The sequence below is a fragment of the Podarcis muralis genome, chromosome 8 (genome assembly GCF_964188315.1).
Source record: "Podarcis muralis chromosome 8, rPodMur119.hap1.1, whole genome shotgun sequence".
NCBI classification, from domain to species: domain Eukaryota; kingdom Metazoa; phylum Chordata; class Lepidosauria; order Squamata; family Lacertidae; genus Podarcis; species Podarcis muralis.
Window position 1 is genome coordinate 41,643,484 of NC_135662.1, and position 24,345 is coordinate 41,667,828.

The 24,345-nt window shown below is 41.1% G+C and overlaps 1 protein-coding gene across 3 annotated transcripts in view; it reads left to right on the forward strand.

The window, feature by feature from the left end:
• Positions 1-2,675: 2,675 nt before the first annotated feature.
• The window catches only part of CCDC178 (coiled-coil domain containing 178), a 127,466-nt gene continuing 105,796 nt past the window's right edge, over positions 2,676-24,345 (forward strand). The window contains exons 1-10 of one of the 3 annotated variants that reach the window (XM_028737063.2): positions 2,676-2,842; positions 4,454-4,524; positions 7,896-7,996; positions 11,518-11,592; positions 13,652-13,791; positions 15,176-15,210; positions 16,143-16,219; positions 18,264-18,458; positions 21,084-21,304; positions 22,808-22,950. In XM_028737063.2, coding sequence (XP_028592896.2) covers positions 11,541-11,592; positions 13,652-13,791; positions 15,176-15,210; positions 16,143-16,219; positions 18,264-18,458; positions 21,084-21,304; positions 22,808-22,950 — 863 coding nt within the window. In that variant the 5' untranslated portion in view covers positions 2,676-2,842; positions 4,454-4,524; positions 7,896-7,996; positions 11,518-11,540. Of the gene's footprint in view, positions 2,843-4,453; positions 4,525-7,895; positions 7,997-11,517; positions 11,593-13,651; positions 13,792-15,175; positions 15,211-16,142; positions 16,220-18,263; positions 18,459-21,083; positions 21,305-22,807; positions 22,951-24,345 lie in introns of those variants that run through there. The other 2 variants (XM_028737067.2, XM_028737070.2) reach the window with 2 other exon arrangements.

The following is a 24,345-nucleotide window of genomic DNA, read 5'->3' on the forward strand; positions in this document are numbered from 1 at the left end:
CCCACAACTCCAACCAAACAATGCTTTCAGAAAAATCTTAATGATAGACCAAAGTAATTAGAGTGCTCAGGTGGCACTGAAAATTATATAGTCTTTTTTTCTTTTCTTTTTTACTTATTAAAACATTAAGTTTGCTTCTGTTTCTGGAGTTGACTTTTTTCAGGGAGGAGTGTCACAGTCAAAGAGTTCTCAGACCTACCCTTTTTTTTTTTTTTAGGAAAAAAAGTTAGCGTCCTAAGGACTGCATACATTCAGCAATTTTTCTTATTTCCTGCTGCTGCCCATGACATAAATTTATTAGGACTGCATACAATATCACAGATATGTAGCGGACATTTTCATCTCTTTAGACATAGTAAAAAAATAGGAATGGAAATTAGAATATTTAAAAACCAAAGAAAGACCAGATATGATGGCAGGTAAAAATTGCAAAAGAACACATAGACAGGTATATTCTTTAACATCCTTTCTTCGGTTATTATAGTTAATTATGTCTACAGTGCACTTGGTGTTCCCAGGCCTATCAGTACAGCAGTGAAACCAGGCCCCCTTTCAGACAAGTTAGTAGATTCTGGGTACTCGGGGGACTCTGCTGGTATGCAGAAAAATATTAGTCTCTGATCTAAAAATAAAAGGGGATGTGAAGCTCAGCTCAACAAGGATGCTCAACTAAGTATCCCCAGTGGCCTGAAGGAGTCCTAGAATATTGAAGGCAGCCAAACATCATTTTTGTTGAAAGAGAGGAAAAGCAGAAAAGGTATGGGAGGAAATTGGGTTGCTTGAGCCTCTAACAGCAGTTTACCAAATCTGAGGGAGATTAGGGAATATACATGTCTGTGGGACGCTAATTCCTCACCCACTCCAAATCTCTTAAAGACTCTGACTACTAAATCCAGAAGAATCTGTGGTGGGAGAGATTAATTTGTACTGGAAGAAAATCAGTGATCCAGATGAATTCCTCCCTTCCCAAGGACTTTTTAAGCTGCAGATTGGGGAGAGCCCCTAACAGTTTAAGGGCAGGTAAGTCTCATCCCAGTAGCCACCACCCCAAACTCTCATACTGCATGGTGGATGAGAGGTTCAAGTAATCCCTTCTTGCAGGTTTGGGTCTAGATCAGCCTTTCTCAACCTGTAGGTCCTCAGATGTTGTTGGACTACAACTCCCATCACCTCTAGCTAGCAAGGCCAGAGCTCAGGGATGATGGGAGTTGTAGTCCAACAACATCTGGGGACCCACAGGTTGAGAACCGCTGGTCTAGATGAACAGCTTCTACAGTCAGCCCACAGTGCAATAGGGCAATAGTGTTGGAGTGCTAGGCTTTTGGTGGTCTGGGTTAGTTGAACGAAAAGCTACACATCTAGCCCTGGAGCTCTGTGGTTTTACCCATTTGCCTTGTAGAGGGGGTGGGCCCACCTGGAGCAGAGCTATGGATGGGGAAGGAGGAAAGAGGGGCCATTTGGGAACGCAGGGAGAGAAAGTGGGATGCCACAGAAATGCGGTGTAAGAGCGAGGAAGCACATGTACACAAAAGAGTCAGTAAATTGGATCCTCTTGAAACGGAATAATTTTTTCACAGGTCCTCACCCAGTATCAAATCACAGAGTATGTTTGTCTCCATTGACTAAACCCCAAACATTAAGGACCCAGTGTTTTTCAGTTCTGCCATGATGCAACCAGAATCTGAGGCCACTCAATCTTTATGGTGTCTCATAATTTTTACAAGGCATCCCCTTAAAACCACCACCAAATCATAGGCCACCTCTACATCCACAGAAGTGCCTTGTGATTTGTTGATCAATTTGTAGTCATCCTATGTAAAAATTATGAAGATTCCTTGCCTTGGATCTATGTTTTTTCTGATACTTGGCAATTGTGGCTCTGTGGTATTTGCTATGTAGTCTTACTAAACCAACACAGGACTTAAATTTGATTGGGGTGGGCAGGCAAGGGGGCTATCTAAAATATTCAAAACGTGTTGGTTTCGACATATATTTAAACAGGTTGCTATTTGTGACCCCAAAAATAATTGTGTGGATGCCTGCTATAGGTTTCTCAACATGAAAAGCTTATGCACTAACCCACAGTGCCATTTAGCCTTCAAGGCACTGTTTCTGTCAATGTATATTTCTGTCTACACGTAGGCAACCTTGCCGTGCGCTCCAAAACACAGCAACGCAAAAGGCAATGCTTTCTCCTTTCTGGAGCGTCGCACAGATAAGCGATAACAAGAAGTGTTAAGAGCTAAATTACCCTTGCAGCCTCTAAACTGCAAATGCAGATAATGCGACATGCCCTAACAATATCTGAATGCTGTCTAATAGCAGTGACAATTATATCTACTCCACTTTCTTCCTCGTGGCTTTTAACAGCACGGTTATTAAGGCATGCAAATTCAGGAGGATCCGTTCCCATCCTACTGGGTCTGGCTTTCACTCAGCTCTCATGGAAGAGCAAATAATGTGCATGGCATGTGTGCAGTTTGCGTGTGCAAACGCGTCTGCGAGCACACACTTTCTGTCGGAAGAAGCAACTAGAATGGGGTTAACCGTTGGGGGGGGGACTATTCCATCAAAATAACAGAATCTAGTGTTTATATGTTAGTAGAGGAAAAGGCATCAGTGTTTGGCAAGATGCAAGCACAGGAAAGGGCCAAAGACCCTCAGGCTGCGGGGGGGGGGCGTGTGTGTGTGTGTGTGTGTTGCAGTGTAGCCCACGCTTCTTCGACGCAGCCGTCGCCCTGGAGACGACGAGAATAACGAACTCCTGCCGAAGGACGCGCCGCTCGTCGCCGCCGGGGGAGGAGGGGAAGGCCGCGTGGAGCGCGAGGCGGGATCGGGGCCGGTGAGTCTCCGCGCGGGCTCAGCAGGACGAGCCGCCGGACGAGGCGAAGGGCTCGAGCTTCCTTCCACAGATGGGGGGGAAGGCGAGGAGCGGCGCCCCGCCCTCTCCGCGGAAGGGAGGGGGGAGCAGAGCTTTGAAGTTGCGAAGACGGGATGGTGTTGCTGCCTGAATCTGCACCTGTCTGCTGCGGCGGGAATGCAACGGGCCAAGGCATAGATAGCCTAGCCAGGGTTTCCCAAACCTGGGTCTCCAGCTGTTGCTGGACTACAACTCCCATCTTCCCTAGCTAACAGGACCAGCGGTCAGGGATGATGGGAATTGTAGTCCAACAACAGTAGACCCCAGTTTGGGAAACCCTGGCTAGCCCCCAAAAGGTACATGGTGTAGCCAAAGGAGGGTAGGGGGCAGGTAAAAAGGTAAAGGGACCCCTGACCGTTAGGTCCAGTCGCGGACGACTCTGGGGTTGCGGCGCTCATCTCGCTTTATTGGCCGAGGGAGCCGGCGTACATGTGGCCAGCATGACTAAGCTGCTTCTGGCAAACCAAAGTAGCGCACAGAAACGCCGTTTACGTTCCTGCCGGAGCGGTACCTATTTATCTACTTGCACTTTGTGCTTTCAAACTGCTAGATGGGCAGGTGCAGGGACCGAGCAACGGGAGCTCACCCCGTCGTGGGGATTCGAACCGCCGACCTTCTGATCGACAAGTCCTGGCTCTGTGGTTTAACCCACAGCACCACCAGTGTCCCTTGGGGGGGGCCAGATAGATCCCCCCCAAAAAAACTCAAGAACTTTGGCTGCTCCCCCCCCCCCCCCAAAGAAATCCTGGCTATGCCCATGGAAAGGTACACTGCACCTTTTTGGCAGCATGACCCCCTGAAGGTGCTTGACCTGTGCACAGTGGGCTTGGCTCTCAGAAGTGTCATTCGAAGCACAAAGATGAGCTCCTTGGGGAGGGTCAGGGTAGTTTGGACAGAGTTTAGCTCTCTGTACAGTCAGTTCCTTCCTCCTCCCACCCTTTCGTAACTTAAGGGCCACAATGCCACTTGATCTTTCCAGGTGTTTCCCCTAGGAGGGGATATCCCCAAACGTGTTTTGGGCCTGACAAAAGTATTTCCAGTTTGCAGGCTTTGTCGACCTGGAATAGCTCAGTCGGTAGCTCCTGAGACTTGTCATCTCAGGGTTGTGGGTTCGAGTCGCACGTTGGGCAAATGATTCCTACATTGACTCAGTTCCAACTCTGCAATTCTATTATTCTATGATTCAGTTGAAAATGAGTCTGAAAGGCTGGGGTAGGATTTTTCTATGCACCATTGGCACACAATGACAACAACAAGAAAAACTGTATTGTGTAGTATTTCCAAGTCTTTGAAGTGCTTTGCCTGTATCATCTACGTGCAGTCCTTACAACAATGGTAAAAAGTTAGGATGCTTCCAGGCGGGGGAGCACATAGCATTGGTAGCATCCAAATGCTAGTCTGTATCCCCACCCCCACCCCCATTAAAACCAGATCTACCCATTCCAGGACAAATCTGATAAATTAAAATGGGAGGCTTTCTGATTTATAACTTCATCTCCTAGCCACTACACCCTCCATCCCCACCTTTTACAGGCTCATATCCTCAGATCCCACTGAGGAATACCAGAAGGAACCACAAAAGCTGATGAAGGAATTTCCTACAGGTGAGTAAGACCAAATCTATAGAAACACATCTGAGGAACCACTAGCATCTTCTGTTTGCTTCCCAAAATACACAGATCGGGCAACCTTGGGTACCCCATAGTATAAGGCATCGGTGCCATTACAGTAGGGTTTTCTAGTTATATAGACTGTATTCGCCACCAGCACTCCAAGTTGCACACAGAACATCCCAGATTTCCTGAGGAAACTAGTATCTATTGGCAATTCCCCGGAAAATACCATTCCTAGCTCCCATGAACATTGAGGCACTTTTTACAAAAACAAAGATGGTCTGCAAACTATCAGGAATATCCTTAATGGAGTCTTCAACATACTTAGCTACCACTTAGCACAGTGGCATGGCAGTTATATGCATGGCCATTGCTTAGCAGTATGCAAGCATCTTCATGGCCATGTTACAGTAATAACTCTTGCTCATTTTCTGTTCCCAAAAGCTTGTCCTCTACTTGAGATACATTGAGAATCTTTGTCATCTTGATTCATGAACAGGAGGCACATGTGCAGTTCCACCAAGACTTCAGCAACTTTCACCCCATCTTCAACCTGAGCGTAGACTAATCCATGCAAGAGGAGCACTTTCTGGAAACTACTGTGCAATGGCATAACAACAACAACAGTAATATAAATCCCATTTAATCCAGCAAATCCTTATATAGGAAACTGACCACTACACATACTTACATGTTTCCAGCTTTCACCTAGAACAGACCACAAAATCCATCATCTACAGTCAAGCCATGCTATACAACTACATCTGTTTAGATGCATCAGGTACTCACAACTAAAAAATTTACAACAGGCATTTCTTGGATTACAATACTCACCCAATGCAGTATCAACACTGGAAGATTTCTCCTATGCTTTACAGCTCAAGGTTTGCCTGAGACCATTAAACCACAAGCTCAGGTTCAGACAGCAGACTAAGCCAAAACATGGCTTAGCTCAGCACAGTGCAACTGCAAAATAACTGGGGGGAAGAAAGCTGTACGTAATCTCCTCTCTGGGAGCCCACAAGTTTGTTCGTTTATGTTATGTGGGAATGAAGGCACTGTGATATCCTGTGAGTCAGCCCTTTGTGGATGTGTCTGCCTGGCTGCTGTCTAATCAGAAATCATCTTTGCAGATTTGTGTAGGACTCCCTAGTTTTGTCAGTAGGCATGGGGATCTTGCTCCTTTGTCTGAATTCCAGCCTCTTTGCAAAATTTCTAGTGCATTAAACCTTCCTTTTTCTCCACATGCTAGCTTAGAGTGTTTGTACACAGCTGTCTCTAACAGCTGAGGTGCCCAGACTGAATTCCTTGCACTCATCTGGTAGAGGGACTTGATAGGATTTTATATTCTGACTATCATCATTTTTTGTAACCTTGATGGATGGCAGAATTCCATGTGAACTGACAGGGCCTGGTGGCTGGATGGAGGCAATCAGCCTGACTTGGGCAACCGGCCTTGGGTCATTTGGGGAGCACTGAAGTAGGGGCAGGAGATATATCTGTCATCCATCTGCTGCAGTTGTCCTGGAGCAAATGGTAATATTGATGAAGTTTCTTAGAGTACCTGACCTGAGTGATTCAGCTGTCAAAGTTATAATTTGAATAGTCACAGCTGAAGCAAGTAGCTGTGTCACTGGAGACAGAATTACATATTACAAAGCAAACATTGGGATTCCAACCTAATGTTTGCCTCATAGCACTAATGCAGGTATGAGGGTGACAATTGTTGGGCTGAATCAGCAGGTGAAAGAGGAAGGTGTATAAGCAATATCTGATTTCCCCCTGCAAATTCCTTCCCAGCTGTTTATTATTTACTTATAAATTTATTTAAAAATGTATAGCCTGCCTTTTAGGATAATGCCCTCCCACACTGGTGTACAAAATCATAAAACACACAAAAACAACAGTTTAAAACAACAGTTAAGTCCATTAAAACAAGCCATAAATAAATAATAAAGCAGCAGAACAATAAATAGCAATAAGCCAGCAGGTGATAAAAATAAATAAAATGTGGATTGAAATAAAACTGTAACCCATTCCCTGCCCCATCTCAGCTCCCAAGATAAGAAATCAGCCTGCTAGGAGAGGTGAATTTGCAGGAGAAAGCAGATGGCTACAGGAATATTCAAGAATTGTAGGTTCGTAAAAACAGTACAGTATGTATTTCCATTCTGAAACAATAAATCTACAGACTGCAGTCATAAGTGACTTTACCAGAAAGCCACCCTCAGTTAATCCAATTATTTCCATCTAAACATGCTGAATATTTGGCTGTAAGAATTTAGCATCTGGCTGGAGCACTAGGAAGAGTTGCAGTGTACTCATTTACAGCAGAAACACCCTATTTACATTATCATTATTAAGAATGGTTGGTCACTTGTTACCTGAATTTCTCCAAGTGACCTGCAATACTGCGAAAAACACAAATAGATATGTTATATAAAAAACAGAACAAAAAACAGCAACCTCCATAACAGCCACAGGAAGTTTCAGCAGTATGCAATGATGTATACAAGATCATCCTAGTCTTATCAAAAGCCTGGGAAAAAAGACAAATCTTTACCTGGTGCCTAGTAGATGTCACCAAAGGTGCCCAGCAGACCTTGCTGGGGAGCTCATTCTACAGATGGGGAGCCACAACAGAAAAGGTCTTCTCCCTTGTCACCATCCTCCAAGCCTTCCTCAGAGGGGGAACTTGGATAAGAGACTCAAATGAAGATCTAAAGGTCTGTGTAGGTTCATGTCTGATGCATTCCATATTAAAAGCTTCAATGAGTTTCTGAAGAAAAGGTAAGGTAAGCCTCTACTGATAAATGTTTACCCCTCTTTGCTAACTTGGAGTCTTTTTCTCTGTTTCTCTTTCCCGCCTCATGTTCTGTGGCAAAGTGTTGTGGTAATATTATATGTTTTCAGAATGGGAAGTTATTGTGTATACCAGTGCTATTTTTTTGCTGAGAAGCTCAATTATATTCTTACACAGTAATGCTCACTATTCCTTAAATTAGAGAACAGGTGCACAGTGTTTTTGTACTCCATAATTCTGTATTGTTCCATGGCATTGTGGTTCTTTGTGCTTTTTCAGGATCCACCTCACATACATTTTTACAATGCCAACACATTGTGCACAGTTCTTTTTGTCCAGTGTGGTGGCAAACAAACAGGCTTCTCTTTTAGTGATCAAGTGTCGTCCTATATTACGTGTTTTGTTTCCCTCCCTAAAGGTAAATGTTAGAGTATGATGAAAATCAAGAGAAAATTCTATCATACAGTATATGTATTATAGATCTGACTAAATTATTTACGTGTTCCTTTGGAGCTACAAATCTATGAAGTTGAATCAGGTGTTTGTTATTTCATTATAGTTAAGCACCAAACTGGAGCCATGAGATAAGCTCACATTTTGCCTCACCGGAAGATGCTTTTGTATAAAGAAATAATTAAGAGTCAAAAAGAAATTTAACAGGTAAACACTGTTCAAAAGGATATTGGTGGGTATGAAGGGAGGCTGCTTTTTTATAGCATCTGAACATTTAGCATTCTTCAATTTTTTTTTGTGCAGCTGGAACTAGGTCTAATGGTATTTAACCAAATAACACTTACTTCTTTCTCTGACCAGAGTATAAAAGTGAGTTTGAAGGCTGATTTCCTGATGGTTCATATTTGATCAATGTCACATTTTACTATGAATATTTAAATTCAACTAATTAATATATATATGGGGAAGCTTTTATTGTTTAACAGACAACTGTAGTTTAATATTTTGTTGGAAGCTGCCCAGAGTGACTGGGGAAACTCAGCCAGATGGGCGGGTTATAAATAATAAATTATTATTATTATTATTATTAACCAGTGGGAGGGGGAATAGTATCACTAAATTGAGCAGTCTGAAAATGTTCTTACAGTATGTATCACATATATCCAAACAAAGCAACAAAATTTATATACAACATTACATTTTGGCTGTATAAGGATCCATAGTCAGATTACTTTGCTTTTTGCTTCTATATATGTGTGTAGAATAATAAACCACTGAGCCTAGGGCTTGCTGATCGGATGGTCAGCGGTTCGAATCCCTGTGATGGGGTGAGCTCCCGTTGCTCGATCCCAGCTCCTGCTAACCTATTGGTTCGAAAGCACATCAAAGTGCAAGTAGATAAATAGGTATCGCTCCGGCGGGAAGACAAACAGCGTTTCCGTGCGCTGCTCTGGTTTTGCCAGAAGCGGCTTAGTCATGCTGGCCACATGACTCGGAAAAGCTGCGGACAAATGTCAGATCCCTCAGCCAGTAAAGCGAGATGAGTGCCACAACCCCAGAGTCGCTCGCGACTGGACTTAACTGTCAGGAGTCCTTTACCTTTTTATGTGTAGAATAGTTAAAACAGTTTAACTTATTGAAAGAAAGGTCTACTATGTTCATTTTTAAAATGACCTTACAGGGCTTTTTTCAGCTGAAACTCCCCGGAACTTGGTTCCGACACCTCTCATGTCCGCTCCTTTACCATTAAAACAGAACAAGGGAGGCATTCATAGTGAGTAGGTTGAGTCAAATCCACCTTCTGTTGATGACTGGTACATGAGAATTTTTAGCTAACCCATATATATTAAGCTTTGTTATTTCAGAATAGCTTGTTTGCATGGCTTACTTCAATTAAGCATTTTCACATATATGCATCCATCTAAATTTCAGAGTAGATACAAAACATAACTTCATTCCAGTTCCAACATAACCATTTTACCACCTGCAGATATGACAATTTTCTATGTTTTCTTAATCCTAACATTTTTGTGAAGTGGACCAGTATTAACATTCTTTTTGAACAAAAGGCATATTGATGCAGATACTGGCTTGCCTTAGCTAGACTTTTTTTTCTGGATGCACTGGTTGCCTTAGTAACTGAAAATTGAAACTTAGTTTAAGTATAATTGCTCCATATGTTTGTACAAATCACACATCACTGTGATCCTTTAAAACAGTGAGCAATTATTGGCAGAGAATTTAAAAGAAAATTAATGATCAAATGCTGAAATATGCACAAAATATTTAAATACTCAAATGCCAAAAAAGATAATTGTATCTAATTTTTCTTTTAATTTGTGCCACTCAATTAAAAATATAGAAGAGATAACTGTTCAAACATGCTACCACAGCCTGACCTGCAGTAATTTATTCAAAGCCGAAGCAAAGCATTTGGTAAGGCTGAATACATTTCAACATACGGTAAAAAAAAGTTACACCTCCAGACTATATCTAAGTTGGGAGAAGCTGGGCAAACACTGGATTGATGCCTGGATGCAAAGGTGGACTGGATGAGGGTGAATAAACTGAGCTTGAATCTTGGAAAAACATAGGCTTTGTAGTTGGTTGGTTGGTTGGTTGGTTGGTTCCCATGTTCAGGATATAGGCCAATTGCCTATTCTGGATGGGATGGAGCTCTCTCTGAAGGACCAGATTTCCAACTTGTACTCCTTGATCCATCTTTGACACTAGAGGCTTAAGTGACCTCTGTGAGTAGAAGTGCCTTCTACATATCAGCTTTGGCTAGTTTGCCAGCTGCAACCATTCCTTGACTAGGAGAGCCTGATCACAGTGGTCCATAGAGAATTCAGTTTGTGTGGGGCATCTCTTTTATTTGGTCTGGAATCTGCAACAAGTGAAGAATATAGCAGCTAGACTGCTTACAGGAGAAGGTTACTTACTGACTGAATACTACTCCTTTGCTGAGAGAGCTGTACTGGTTGTGGATTTGCTACTAGGTCATGTTCAAAGTTCTTGTGTGAATTCACAAAGCCGTAAACAACCTGGGTCCTGATTCCTTTTTTTTTTTTTTTTTACTTTGAACCCTAAGATCTTCTGATGGGGCTCTTCTGGTGTATGATCATGAGGTTCACCTAATCTCATTTTCACAACGCTAAACTATGGTTTAGCATTCCATTTCACACAGCCATTGTAACTTGATTTTAAAAGCAATCGTGTGGAATTAGGCTTTCCTGTTAATGAAGAATTGTTTTAGTGCTAAATTCTCAGTTTTCTATTGAAATTTCTGTTCTATATTTAATGTATTTAAATCCATATCTTAGGGAAGTTTGAAGAAACTAAGTAATTTAGAATGTTGTATATGTGTGTTGCTGACTATTTAATTTTATTTAATGAAGTGTGAAATAGAATGTAGAAGCATTTGCATAGCATACCTGACGAGACTATGCACCTGTAGTAGTGCTCTGTATTTTATTCTCACCTCTTTCCTGAGTGTCATTTCCTGAATGCAAAATGCATCCTGTGGTTGAAACAATGTATTTCCCTCTACTTATCCTAAATAAGAAACACATCCCATTGTTTCTTAAGCTACTGTCCCAAAATGCCAGATTTAATAAAAAGGGCAATGCAAAGTTGTTGTTTTAAAGTGGAAAGAATAATTTATGTTACAGTTATTTTCCCAGCTGTGAAGGGGTGGGATCAACATTAAACGCTGAGTAATTTAACAAACAAGTCCTAGTACAGTACTGTACTGATTTTACAACGTTGCTTCTGATTTATATCAAGGGTTGTTTGCAACTCTGTAGCCTGCTACTCAGCTCCTAAGAAATTGTCCAATATGAGAACCAGTTTAGAGCTTATGTATTTGTCTTTGGGATCAACCACTCTTGCTGATAGGAGGGAGGGTGCAGAATACAAGCTTTACTTCCACTTCCACTTTTGTGTATATGCAGCTATTCTCGTTTTCTTAAGACAAGCTGCTTTGCACCGAGAGTTGCAACAGAGGAAAACAAAAGTAAAGCCTCAGTTGTGTACTCATTTCTCTTTCACTTATATCTATTTTTTTTGGTGCTTGGAATAATTAATAAGCAGATTTTGACAATCCAATGGCTTTTAAAAATGGAAAATATGAATTATACTAGCAATGCTGCATGTTCATATTTTGAATACAGTACATTATAATTGTATATTTATCTATTTGTTTTGTTGTTTTAAAAAAACCAAACTAGGCTGCCAAGAACTGTGGGCAACAATGACTGAAATGTCATTACTTTCTTCCAAGGATAACCGCCAAAAACCAGAAGGTATTTCCGCCCTGCTTCTTGGAACTTAGTACAATTTGCATTTCTTTAAAGTTTTGAACAGATTTAAACTCTCTTTTTCCCTGATACTTTTGAATTTGTGTGTGTGTATTTGTATATGCAGTACTTTGGTTGTATCCTCCCTCCATAGTATCTATCCCCACTTTTGCTGTTGCCCCTTAATACTGTTCTCTTGGGATTATTACTTCCAGCTTGGCTTGCCTTGATGTTGGATTTTTACCTGAGGGATAGCTCAGTCAGTAGAGCATGAGACTCTTAATCTCAGGGTCATGGCTTTGAGCCCCACATTGGGCAAAAGATTCCTGCATTGCAGGTGGTTGAACTAGATAATTGTCGTGGCCCCTTCCAACTCTATGGTTTTATGATTTCTATGATTTCCTCAGTCTTTAAGACTAATAACCTGGACCGGTGTACATGGTTCCCTAGATCTAGGGAGTGATAAGTGTGAAGTCTGGGCTATTACATGTATGTGAAATTTGATTGGAACTGGAAACTAAGAGTCAGAGTAATTATTACATGAAAACCATCCACATCTTTTCTATTCTGATTCAGTCATTCTCATTCATTCAGATTGTGGGGCCTAATTTGAATTAGGATCAAAATATTGGGTCAGGGTAGTCAGACACTTGTTCTCCATGTCAGGGCCCTAATCCTGATGCTCCCTGCAAGTTGCTGTTAGCCATAGAGGGTGAAATATATACCTAACAGCAAAAGCTGTAGACTGTATATTCTTACCTGAGAGTAAGGACTCAGCTATATAACTGCAAATAAAACATTTTAAGTGTGTTATAAGTGCTATATACAATGTGACACTTGATGGCGATGGAAAATTCAATGTATTTTTAAAAGCGCTTTTCAGAACAGTTTTTATATGTGTGTACAGTGGTACCTTGGTTTTCAAACTTAATCCATACTGGAAGTCAGTTCCAAAACCAAAGCGTTCCAAAACCAAGGTGCACTTTCCCATAGAAAGTAATGCAAAACGGATTAATCCATTCCAGACTTTTAAAAACAACCCCTAAAACAGCAATTTAACATGAATTTTGCTATCTAACGAGACCATTGGTCCATAAAATGAAAGCAATAAACAATGTACTGCAGTCACACAATCAATCAATCAGTAGCTGAACTGGGTTCCACACAGAAAAACAAAACAAATAAGCCTCGAAAACAAAAATGCAAAATTAGCAAAGACAGACAGAACTCAACGTAACACTCAAAACAGAAGTGTGGTACTCAAAATGAAAGTGTGGCACTCAAAACTGAAGTGAAAAACTTCAGTCAGCAGTGTAACACTCAAAACGGAAGTGTGGCACTCAAATTGGAAGTTTAACACTCAGAACGGAGCACGTTCGGCTTCTGAAAAAAGTTCGCAAACCAGAACACTTACTTCAGGTTTGCAGCATTTGGGTTCGAAGTTGTTTGAGTACCAAGGCATTTGAGAACCACTGTAGATCCCACCAAAGTCCCACTGAACTGCATAGGGCTGCATGACAAGCCTGTAATTTATTTATTTTTTTATGGCAATTGGCTGCAATCCTGAATTTTGGCCAGGAGCAGCAAGACCGAATGGAGTGGTGAAGCCACCACCACCTTTGAAGACCTGTAGCTCACACTGGACAAGGTAAAAGGTGGAGGAGCAGTAAAAACACAATCTTTTGCTACACCAGCTCCAGGCTGGCACAGCAGGAGGCCCATAGTGAGTGCATTGCTGGCAGATGGCCTGGCATAGCACACAAGTACCTGCAATGCTTCATTTTCTGGTTTACATTGGCTACCAGTGGAGGCAATACCATGGAGGCCCCGAGTCAGCATCCTAACTTCTTCCAGCGTGACAGATCTTCCCACCACCATCCTGATCCAAATTGGTGCCTATTGTACCTGGTTTCTAAGAAAGAAAAAGGTGTTGGGAGCTTGAAATACAAGATTCCGTGTGACATCTAGTTATAAAATGTAGTGATCACACATTCTTTGTAACTTGTAAAACTTTAAAAATATTTATTGCTTGCATTCCCCCCCCCCTTTTTTGGAATACTTTTAGGGATGAAGGAAAACATTTTGGGGGGCTTGCCCTGCAAGCAACGTAGCTGTGCTGCTGTAAATGCTCCAGCTTCATGTGTTCACAAAGCTATCCATCACATTCAAGATCTAGAAGTAAAAGTGGAAGAATCCTTTCAACAGGTACTTTCTTTATTTCCCAACCTTCACAGAAATTTTAGTAGAGCTCATTTTTATTTGACATCAAAAATAGGGACACGAGTAATACTACAAAAACAATAATAAACAACAAAAGCAATAATACCGAAGACTCCATTTGTGGGTTGCTCTTCCCAGGGCAGCTCGCTTGGTGCCTTCATTTTACATCTTTAGGCGCCTGGCAAAAACATTCCTCTTGAACTAGGCCTTTGTCTGATTAACATTCTATGTGCTTTTAGATGTGTTTCTGGGAGGAGGGGGTTATTGGTTTGCTTTGTTTTTAATATGTGCCAGGGAACTGCCATCAGCTCAGAGACCGGAGGTGGAAGGGCAGTTGGGTTACAGGGAGCCGCCAAAGATCTTGAGAAGCAGTTCATCCTCCGGGGAGGAGCGAAGCCATGCCTCCAGTGGTGAAGGGATGCAGGGCTCAGAAGATGCAAGGGAGAGCCGCAACACCGAACCTGAGCAAAGCGGGGGGGGGGAGGCAGATCCCGCTTTGCCCACGCCCTCTCTGCGCAGTAGGCTCATGTGCAGAGAGGGGAGGCGTAGGATGGGGGTCAAAAAACTGCTCTGTTGGGGAGAGTTTAAGGACTGCCCACTCCCAGATTCTGCTAGCGACTGAGCAGACATGGAATTGAGTCAGTCTGCATTGTGAACGTTTTGGACAAATAATAAAGCCTTGAAAAGACCAACCACGAGCAACCACGCCCGCATTCATAACAATATGTATTTTGTATTTTGATGCTGTGAACCACCCTGAATTCTTTGGATGGAGGACAGTAAACAAATTTAATAAATAATAATAGTGTATAGAATTTTCTTATTTTGATTGCCTTATGATGGACATTTTGGGTTGCTCCCTCCACTGCTATTTGACTACAAAATTAAAAACTTTCAGTTTGGTTGGGAAACACAGGTTTCAATATATCAAAACAGGATGTGTGTCCCGTCATTGTATTTTCACAATATTTATATATTTTTTCTTTAAACGTGAAATCACAAATAGCCCAGAGGTGGATCATTTGACCCAACCCTTTGGTCCAACTGTCACACACTACATCCACAACTCAAATGTTTGGCAGATTACACTTACTTTGTAAGCCAAGTAGTAATAGAAAAATTAAGATTTTAACCTTGTTAACTGATTCATAGACTGTCATTATGAAAGCTGCTGTTACAAGGCTTGACATGTTTAGGAAAGCAATACATAAAATATAAGGTTACTGTCATATTTGTATGATTTGTTTTTTAAAAAAAGTCTGTGGTCTGTGAAATCATTTTAAAACAAATTCAGCTTATCTCCATACACATACTCAGCGCAAATTCTACAACATAAAATGTTAATGAAGCATCTTCTTTGTATTTGCAGTATGATCACTTGTACAAGCTGGAGAAAATTCCATGGTAAGGATCTTCTGAGTTTTGATTTAATGTTTGTACCAGGCACCATTCTAACTGTTTTTATTTTACTAATACACACATGGAGTTCTAGCATGAATAAGGGCTTCCCCATTCACTTTAATGCTTGCTTACTTACTTCACCAAACCTTTATTAGGCATTACAAATATAGGCCATCATAAAACATCCATATATAAAATTTTAAAATATATACAATAACAGCCATATAAAATTTGTAATAACGAGGATTTTCATTGGTGTTTCTTCCTGCTAAATAGTGCCATTCACTTTAATGATGGAAGTCTGCTTGTGGGATCCCCACTTATATTTTGACCAATTAATTTTTAATGTTTTTCAATTTTTTAAAAATGTATTTACCATCACCTTAATTCAAATTTAATACAAATTTAAAAGTGACTTCCCACCCCGCCATCTTGATATTTCACTTCCCACAAGAGTTGAGGTGTTAAGGGGATAAGCCAGGAAGAAGAAGAAAAAGAAGAAAAAGAAGAGTTTGGATTTGATATCCTGCTTTATCACTACCCGAAGGAGTCTCAAAGTGGCTAACATTCTCCTTTCCCTTCCTCCCCCACAACAAACATTCTGTGAGGTGAGTGGGGCTGAGAGACTTCAATGAAGTGTGACTGGCCCAAGGTCACCCAGCAGCTGCATGTGGAGGAGCAGAGACACGAACCTGGTTCACCAGATTACAAGACTACCGCTCTTAACCACTATACCACACTGGCTCTCAATATGAGAACGGGGAACATTCTCATATTGGTGGGAGTTGAAGTCTCATAGCAACATCTTGAGGGTTATAGGTCCCTTGACTAAGGCAATAGTTTCATGAAAGATGTGGATACTGAAGATAGATTTGAAGTAACATGTAGATGTTACAAGGGCGTTCCAGCCTTAAAATATTTACTTATATTTACAGGGAGTCAGATATTAAAAATGTTGAAGGCAGCTGGTTATCCTCTGAACTGAAGGCTAAACAGTCGTTATATTGGGAAGGTAAAAATGGTTGAGTTATTTACCCTCTCTGTCACAATGTTATTAGCCAAACTATTTAGTTCAACTTATTTCCTGAGAATTATAGAATTATTTATACTAGATAGTGCCCATTCTAGTGGTTGGAATGTCTGGAATCTGTAGGATGGTGCCGTTTGCCATTTGCAACTCAGAAATATCTGCAAGGAAGAGGACCAAAGGAGAAAACAGTAATTCTCTTGACTGCTGTGTTGAAATAGCCCTTAGCTACAGTGAAGGAACCTTTTCCAAATTCCTTTTCCACGACACATTCTGTGTTCACTGCTTATACTAAGATATATCAGATAACAGTGATTTTGAAAGTATGTTGTGTTTTTGAAACTGAGAAACCAAAACAGATTTTCTTTTAGATAATGTTTACTAAAACATAAGCTAAAATGTAAACAGCTATATACATTTGCAGGATAGCGTTTTCATGGATAATTTATCATCACTGAAAACATTCAAATATTCAAATTTTTCTTAATGCTGATGAATATTTTCTCATGAAAACAGGCAGAGTTGTGTCTGATGCTGCTTTGCACAGCGGCAAGCAGTACTGTTAAGTATTGATTCTAGCAGAAAAGAAGGGGGCAAGTATTGTTTTGCCCAGCAATGACACCCCAATAATTCCTGGTGTAATTTACAATAGTAGGCTAAATGGAGAAAATATATATACAGTTGCTAGACTAAGCTTTAGCATTTACTTATGCAAAATCTGAAAAACAAGGCACATTCCATGCATGTTGTACACATTTTATACCGTTATGCTTTATCTTTTTCCATGATGCTCCCGCAAATTATTTCAATACATTCTGGATCTCCTCCAGTCATTTTGAATCTTCTGAGGTCCAAATTGGGTAAAAAAGTGTGAAAGTTACAGCCTCAAACTATTACACTGACCAGGTGCAAAATTCACTCTGTTGACTGTTGTTTTAAACTGCAAAATACTGCAGGAAATTTGGCAGAGAAGTGTTAACCCAAGGACTGAAGTATTATTGCAACAACAAAAATGCAGAGGGTATGTAGTCCTCATGTGATTGCCATGAAATAGCACAGCAATGGGCTTCACCTTATAGCTATCAATATAAAGTTGCAGCACCTATCTGAATTCAATTCTTCTGGGCAGTCACACTTAATGTGTTGCTTTTTGAAAGAAGGGAAAGCCCACTTGGGACTGCAGCATATCTGGAATTCTTTAGGCACCATCTGCAGTTTCGTGTGTGGAACTGCAGCCACCTTCATTTAGTCAATTGGACCTATTCAAGCCATGGTCACTTTTTCTCTGAGCCTCAGTAAATGAAACTAACTGGAAAGGAACTGCAAGTTTGAGGGGAAAGCAGCATCAGTATGGTAAAGGGAGCAGAGAAGCCATGAGCATTACATAAAAGATGGGCAGAGACAGGCATTGGGATAAGGAAAGCTTTTCTCAAGGATGAATAACAAGAAAGGAAGAGAACGGGAGAGGAGGGAATCTGAAGTAATCAGCCAGATGGGCGGGGTATAAATAAATAAATATAATAATAATAATAATAATAATAATAATAATAATAATAATAATATAATATCCACCATACATTTAAAGCACATGGCCTCCTGCTTCCCAGTTGCCCTAGCCTTCCGACTGAATCTAAGAGAACGAGGGAGGCAGGGGTGCATTTATTTGACAAGCAGCACAACCAGGGGCAACCCCCAAACCAGCTATGGAGACAGTTTTTCCGTAGTTTTTAGCACATCCTTGGGGTGTGAACATGGTTAACAACCTGGTGTCTGTTCAGGGCTGCCCTGAGTCACCCAGCAACTTACTGTAACAACTTCATGGTGAGTTATGGCACCTATTTTTCTGGGGGGAAAGCACTGTTTATTGTTGTATAAACTGTATTTTTGTGTGCCTGGTTCTAGGACTGTGTATGTGACATGCTAAAAACTTGTTAAAAATGCATCTCAGATCATGCATTTTAGATAAACTTGAAATGTGAAACAGTGCCACAAATATTTCTACACCCCTCCTTTTTTTTTATTTCAAAAGACGTCCAGCCTTTAAAGCAGAAAACAACAGCTGTTCTGGCAGAGGTCACAGAGTTAGTTATGAGATTAGAAGAGGAACGTAAAAGGGCCGCAGATGCTTTAAAGTTTGAGGAAAACCGCAGAAAAAAGCTATACCTAAATGCTGATATCCTGTCACGTTGGAGGCTGGAACAGCTTCCCATAGCTGTTCAAAGAGGTATGAAAATTAACCTTGTAAAGCAGGTGTGAGAAACTTTTTCAGACTTACTTGAATATGACCCCCAAAGCCCTTTGGTACCTTAAAGGTAAAGGTAAAGGGACCCCTGACCATTAGGTCCAGTCATGACTGACTCTGGGGTTGCGGCAGTCATCTCAAGGGAGCCGGCATACAGTTTCCAGGTCCTGTGGCCAGCATGACTAAGCCGCTTCTGGCGAACCAGAGCAGCACACAGAAATGCTGTTTACCTTCCTGCGAGAGCGGTGCCTATTTATCTACTTGCACTTTGACGTGCTTTCGAACTGCTAGGTTGGCAGGAGTAGGGACCGAGCAACGGGAGCTCACCCCGTCGTGGGGATTCAAACCGCTGACCTTCTGATCGGCAAGTCCTAGGTTCTGTGGTTTAACCCACAGCGCCACCCTGATTATGTGTAAATTGTCATGGACTGCATGATATGCATCTTGCAGCTTGGGGTGGGTAGGAAACTGTGAGACTAGAAGGCAATGAAATTAGAATCATAACATTATTAACAGTGGCCAGTCACTAAAGTCAGCTGTGTTGATAACACAGATATCATGACATTATATCCAAACCCTCATCATTGCCAGGATGAGGGGGATGGGGGGGTGGAATAGGCTTATCTCTCATTGAGCCAGCTGAAGTCTCCCATCCTGGGTCAGCCTGAGATACATTAGTGTATGTATTCCATCGCAGCTCAGCTGGGGCTCATCTGAAGCTGGCTTAGCCAAGGCTACCTGAAAAATGGGGAGAATTATTCCTATTGGATCTTGTATTCCAGTGAGGCAAACTACCTTAACTTGGTGCCTTCTAGATGTTTTGCATAACAGCATCAGCCACAGTTCACACTACCAGTGGTGCACAAGGCAGTAAACCTTTCCCAATTGGACTGCTTATTCATTAATGGAGCTGCGCAAGATGAGTTTACAGGGTGTTGGGGAGTTGCATACATTCTGGACCATTCAGTAGGATTCAAGCAATGCAGTGTAAGAGAATCACCAAAGAACACGAAAGCAAACTAACCCTTTCCCCCAAGGTACTCTCTGTTTTATCATTTATTTAGCAAGGCAGAGTTAGGTTCTTTCCTACCCCACCATTCACCTCTTGCAGTAGAAGGTGAAGCTGCTGCTTTTCTCGATTCTTTTCTTGATTACTTCCTATTCTAAGATAGAAAATTATTCAAGTGGATGGTAAATATCTCAAGTTTTCATTCATTTAACATTCAAGAATCAAGAGGAGCCGAGGAGCCAAGGAACTTTGCTCAGAGCTATGAAATCAAAAGAGAGAGAACAGCTTTATTTCAAGCTTGCTTCACAGTTGCCCATGCTCTCACATCTACTGATAAGGGTCATAGGTGGCCAACAAGGGGAAAGAAGCAAAGGGTGGGACCCATGCCCAGGTTGAATACATTCTGAGCACCACCAGCTCCCCATCCCCCGGCTTGTTGTGGCATCTCTCTCACTCCCACTTATGGCAGAGGTTGGGCTATCCATGACTGCCCATGACGGTTGAGGTCACGTTTAGGCATTGTATGCTCACTATCCCAGGGGTGGGGAATCCACAGGTATTGTTGGACTACAATTCCCATCAGCCCCAACCAGCATAGCCAGTGGTTTGGAGTTATGGGAGTTGGAGTCCAGCAGCATTTGGAAGGCTACAGGTTCTCCATCCCTGCACTAACCCACCCAGAAGCCAAAAGGAGCCACAGATGTAGCCAATTAGGGAAGGGGGGGGGATTGCCTGAGGGGAAGACTGGAACTCTTTAGATGAGTGCAGAGGAGTAGGAAAGAGGGAAGGCAACCAAGAAGGGGAGAAGTGCTGAGAGAGGTGACAAAAGAGTAATAGCCAGCTCAGAGAGGGAAAGAGTACAGAGGTAGGCAGCCTCTGCCAAGGCAGCTGCTTGAAGGAGGCACATGGTAAGTGGAGAAAGGGCAGGCAAAGAGTTTGCTGGAGAGCACAAGGCTAGCTGGGCAGGGCAGCTTATTGGTAGCCCTGAAGGAAGAAACTCCAGCAGGACTTGAGAGACTTTCCTATTGGACAGCTACCATGACAAACAGTAGAGTAAGATGCTGCAAGAGTGTGGGGAGCTTAAGTCCTGCCCATCTACACTCCTGGATGGAACTCCACCCCAAGATGTGGCCCTTTGATGGCTCAGAACCATATACCACTGTCCAAGGTCTTCCTACTGCCTCATCCCTTAATAGTGCTGGTCCACAGGATGATGAAAGAAATATGAGCAGAAAATGCTACAGAAAATGAGATTTGCCTGATGCCACAAGGAGTAGCTCTGCATGGAAGTAATGACTCACTTGCTCCACCCTGACATCTTGGAGCGTGAAATGGCTCCCTGCTGTGACAGGATGGGTTTCCACTACTCAACTAGCAAAGATGGAAGGTTTGATGTGAGGAAAGGTACCGAACTTGGTTTCTCTTTGCCAGGGGCACGATTTCAGCAGCTGTTATATGCATAGAAGGATTATTTGAGCATATATTTCATAGGAAACTGCGTAGAGATCTGACAGTGTATCAGCTGAAATTATATGTTCCGTATTTAAATACAGTTGTCATAATTTTGTTATACTGCATAGCTTATTTTTCTTCTGCAGAATGGGAGAAGTGTTCACGAGATATTTCAGAATTACAATGGCATTTTGAAGAAAAGAATAATCAGCTCCAGGATGCAGTAAACCAATTGACAAAAATAGATGTAGCTAATGCAAAAGTTCTGGAGAATATAGCCTACATGAAGAAATACAGCCCTCTGCTGGGAGAAAAGCTGTCTTATGAAGGTGATGCTATGGTACAAGTGAAAAAGATATACACACAGGTAAACAGATTAAATACTTTATTTTATTTCCCCTACGCCCAATGAGACACATGCCCTTTTCAGAGATTTTGCTCCTGTATTATTATTACATGCCTATAATGATAAAGAGAAATGTGAAAGTACAGCACCTTTTAAAGTAGGAATCTAGAAGAGTCCTAACTTATGAAATGGAAAGACAGATTTATTATAAAAGGTAATGTATAGATTAAGCCAAACTCTTTGAAATATATATAACAATAAATGCTAAATTAAATACAGACCCAACCAGAAAAGTGGCTTTAAATTAATGGTTAAGTCAGCATTTTCTTTCAAACCAGGTATGGCATTATGTAGTTAAAAGTGCAGCCCTATGTTTGTCTGTGTAGCAGTAATTTCCGTGGAGTAAGTGAGTCTTCTCAGACCAGTGTATGTAGATTTACAGCTTAAATAGCAATTTGAAAACTATTTAAAAGAAGGTTAACTAAAAAAAAAATGCTTGCTACTTTTAAAAGCAAAAGAAAAGAAAAGAAAAGTTATTGGAAGAACCGTTGTTCTCATTGGTTCTATCAAAGCAGCATTGAAACTGCTGTAAAAAATCATTAGAGAAATCATTTATAATAATTTCCTAACTCTAGCACACATTGATCATGTGTAAATCCGACTTTTTGGTTTATCTTGGCTTCCTGTGAACAAGCAGAGTGCTGGTGCATATAGTCTGTCCTCCCATGCCTTTGGCTAATTAAACAATCTACATCCTTTTAAACTGGTGTGTGTGTGTTTTTGTTCTTATGCTATGTATTTTTTGTGATTTTATATTGTAAAGCACCCTGTTATCTTCAGATGAAAGGTGGTATAGAAATTTAAAAAAACAAAACAAAGCCTGTATGATTTAGCAAAGTTGGATGCAACAAAACTAAAAGCGATAAAATATGTTAAATGTTTTGATGATAGTGATCCAAACTTTATTTGATTAGTCCTCCTCCAACCACTATTTTGGTAGGGATTATCTAACATAGGCACAGAGTGGAAAAGTCAAGAGGAGGACATTTGTAACTTTGTTTCTTTGAAAAGTTTATGCCACAATAAATGTGTCCATCTTTAATGTACAACAGGACTTACTGCAGTAGACCGGCACTCTCAAATTATTTAAATTGGCTATGGTTATTCACACCCTCTTAATCCATCTGCCCAAAGGAAGGAACTTTAGCCACCTTCTGTTTGGGAAAGGGGAAAATAGTTGGTTGCCTAATACTCAATAAAAGTAAGCCAGCTTCCCAAAGAGTTTTAGCTGTATGTAAATTTGCAATCCTAATTCTCATTAAACTCAGCTGAGATTATTTTTGAGTAAATGGACATAGGATTGGATTTTAAGTCTCAGTTTTATCCTTTAAAAGGCAGCAAAGAAAAATGCAAAAGAATTAAAGAAATAACACTACACCTTTTCACAAGGAGACAAATAGGTAAGAACAATCTTATAACATTTTGAGCTTTGCACTGTCAGATTAATTTCTTTACTTTTTAAAGACCAAAACTGGATATGATGTAGTTCATGAAGAACTTGTGATGGTGAACAGTTTGCATCAAGATCTCACAGAAGAGTGTGAAAGGGAAAGAAAATATATGGCTGAACAAATACAAATAGCTGAGTCATTGTTGATGAGTTTAAAGTAAGCATTTTAACTTTTTGTGGTATTATTGTTGTTCAAGTTGTCTCTCTCCTTTTGTATATAGTTTACTACATTCTTTGGAAAGCTGTGTCTGATTAAGTTACTTCTTCCTTCCTCTTGTCTGCTTTACACATTCTCAAGATTACAGGGATTGGGCACCAAACCACATCAGTGGCTTTTAAATGTTATGTGGTGCAGATGTGGAACACTCACATTTTGCTTTGGGGTTTAGGCTTTTGCCTTTTATTTCCAGCCTCTTGGTATTTGCAAATGTTTCACAGAAACTTAAAGTTGGGAAGGACCCAAGGGTCATCGAGTCCAACCCCCTGCAATGCAGGTATCTCAGCTAAAGCATCCATGTCAGATGGCCATCCAACCTCTGCTGAAAAACCGCCAAGGAAGGAGAGTCCACCACCTCTCATGGTGGCGGTTTAGAATAATTAAAAATGTGTTCAGTTTAGGGTTACTTAGTCCTTTTTTAAAACATCCTTTATCGCAATGCTTTCAGCAATAGTTTCATGATACCGAGGCAAGGGAAAGCTGAGTGTAGTCAGACAAGACGGCCCATTTCCAAAAAAGCTTAAGGAACTACAGAGTGAGATCCCATGGTCAGAAATATTCAAAGAGAAGGGTGTCCAAGATGGACGGGAGTTTCTTAAAGGTGAAATATCAGAAGCACAAATGCAGACAATTCCAGCAAGAAAGGAAAGGAGCTTACAGATGAGCTGAGATTTAAGAAGGGCACATATAAGGAACTGAAGAAAGGGGAGGAGTATACATGAGTAGCCATCAGTTGCAGGATGAATATCATGCTGGCCAAAGCTCAGAAGGAACACAGGCTTGCAAGAGAGGTTAAAAATAGTAATAAAAGTTTCTTTGGCTATGTTCAAAGCAAGAGGAAGAACAGAAGTAGTAGGTCCTCTGCAAGGAGAAAACAGATAAATGCTATTGGGTGACATAGAAGGCAGAATCGCTCAACACCTACTTTCCCCCTGTCTTCACCCAAAAGGAAAGCAGTGACCAACCTGGTGATAATAGAAGAAACAATGCAAGGAGGAAGCTGCACTGTCTCTGTAGTCTTTTCAACACCTACTGAATATCTTCCTGTTCCAACAAGCATTTTAGTTACAAATCTTCCCCAGTCTGCACTTGTATTGGAGATGCCCTTAATATTTTAATAGTTTTATCATTTGTGTGTTTGCCACCCTGGGCTCGTTTGGAACAGAAATATTTTTCTTTTATACCACCTATCTCTAGCTAGGTTATAGCCCATTCCTTCAATCTGTGTTTGAATTTTTTTTTAGAAGTTTGCATTGTATTGTTTTATTACTAAAGATATTTTTGCCAACTTTGGATCCTTTGGGAGGAACACTAAGATAGAAATTTACAAACAAA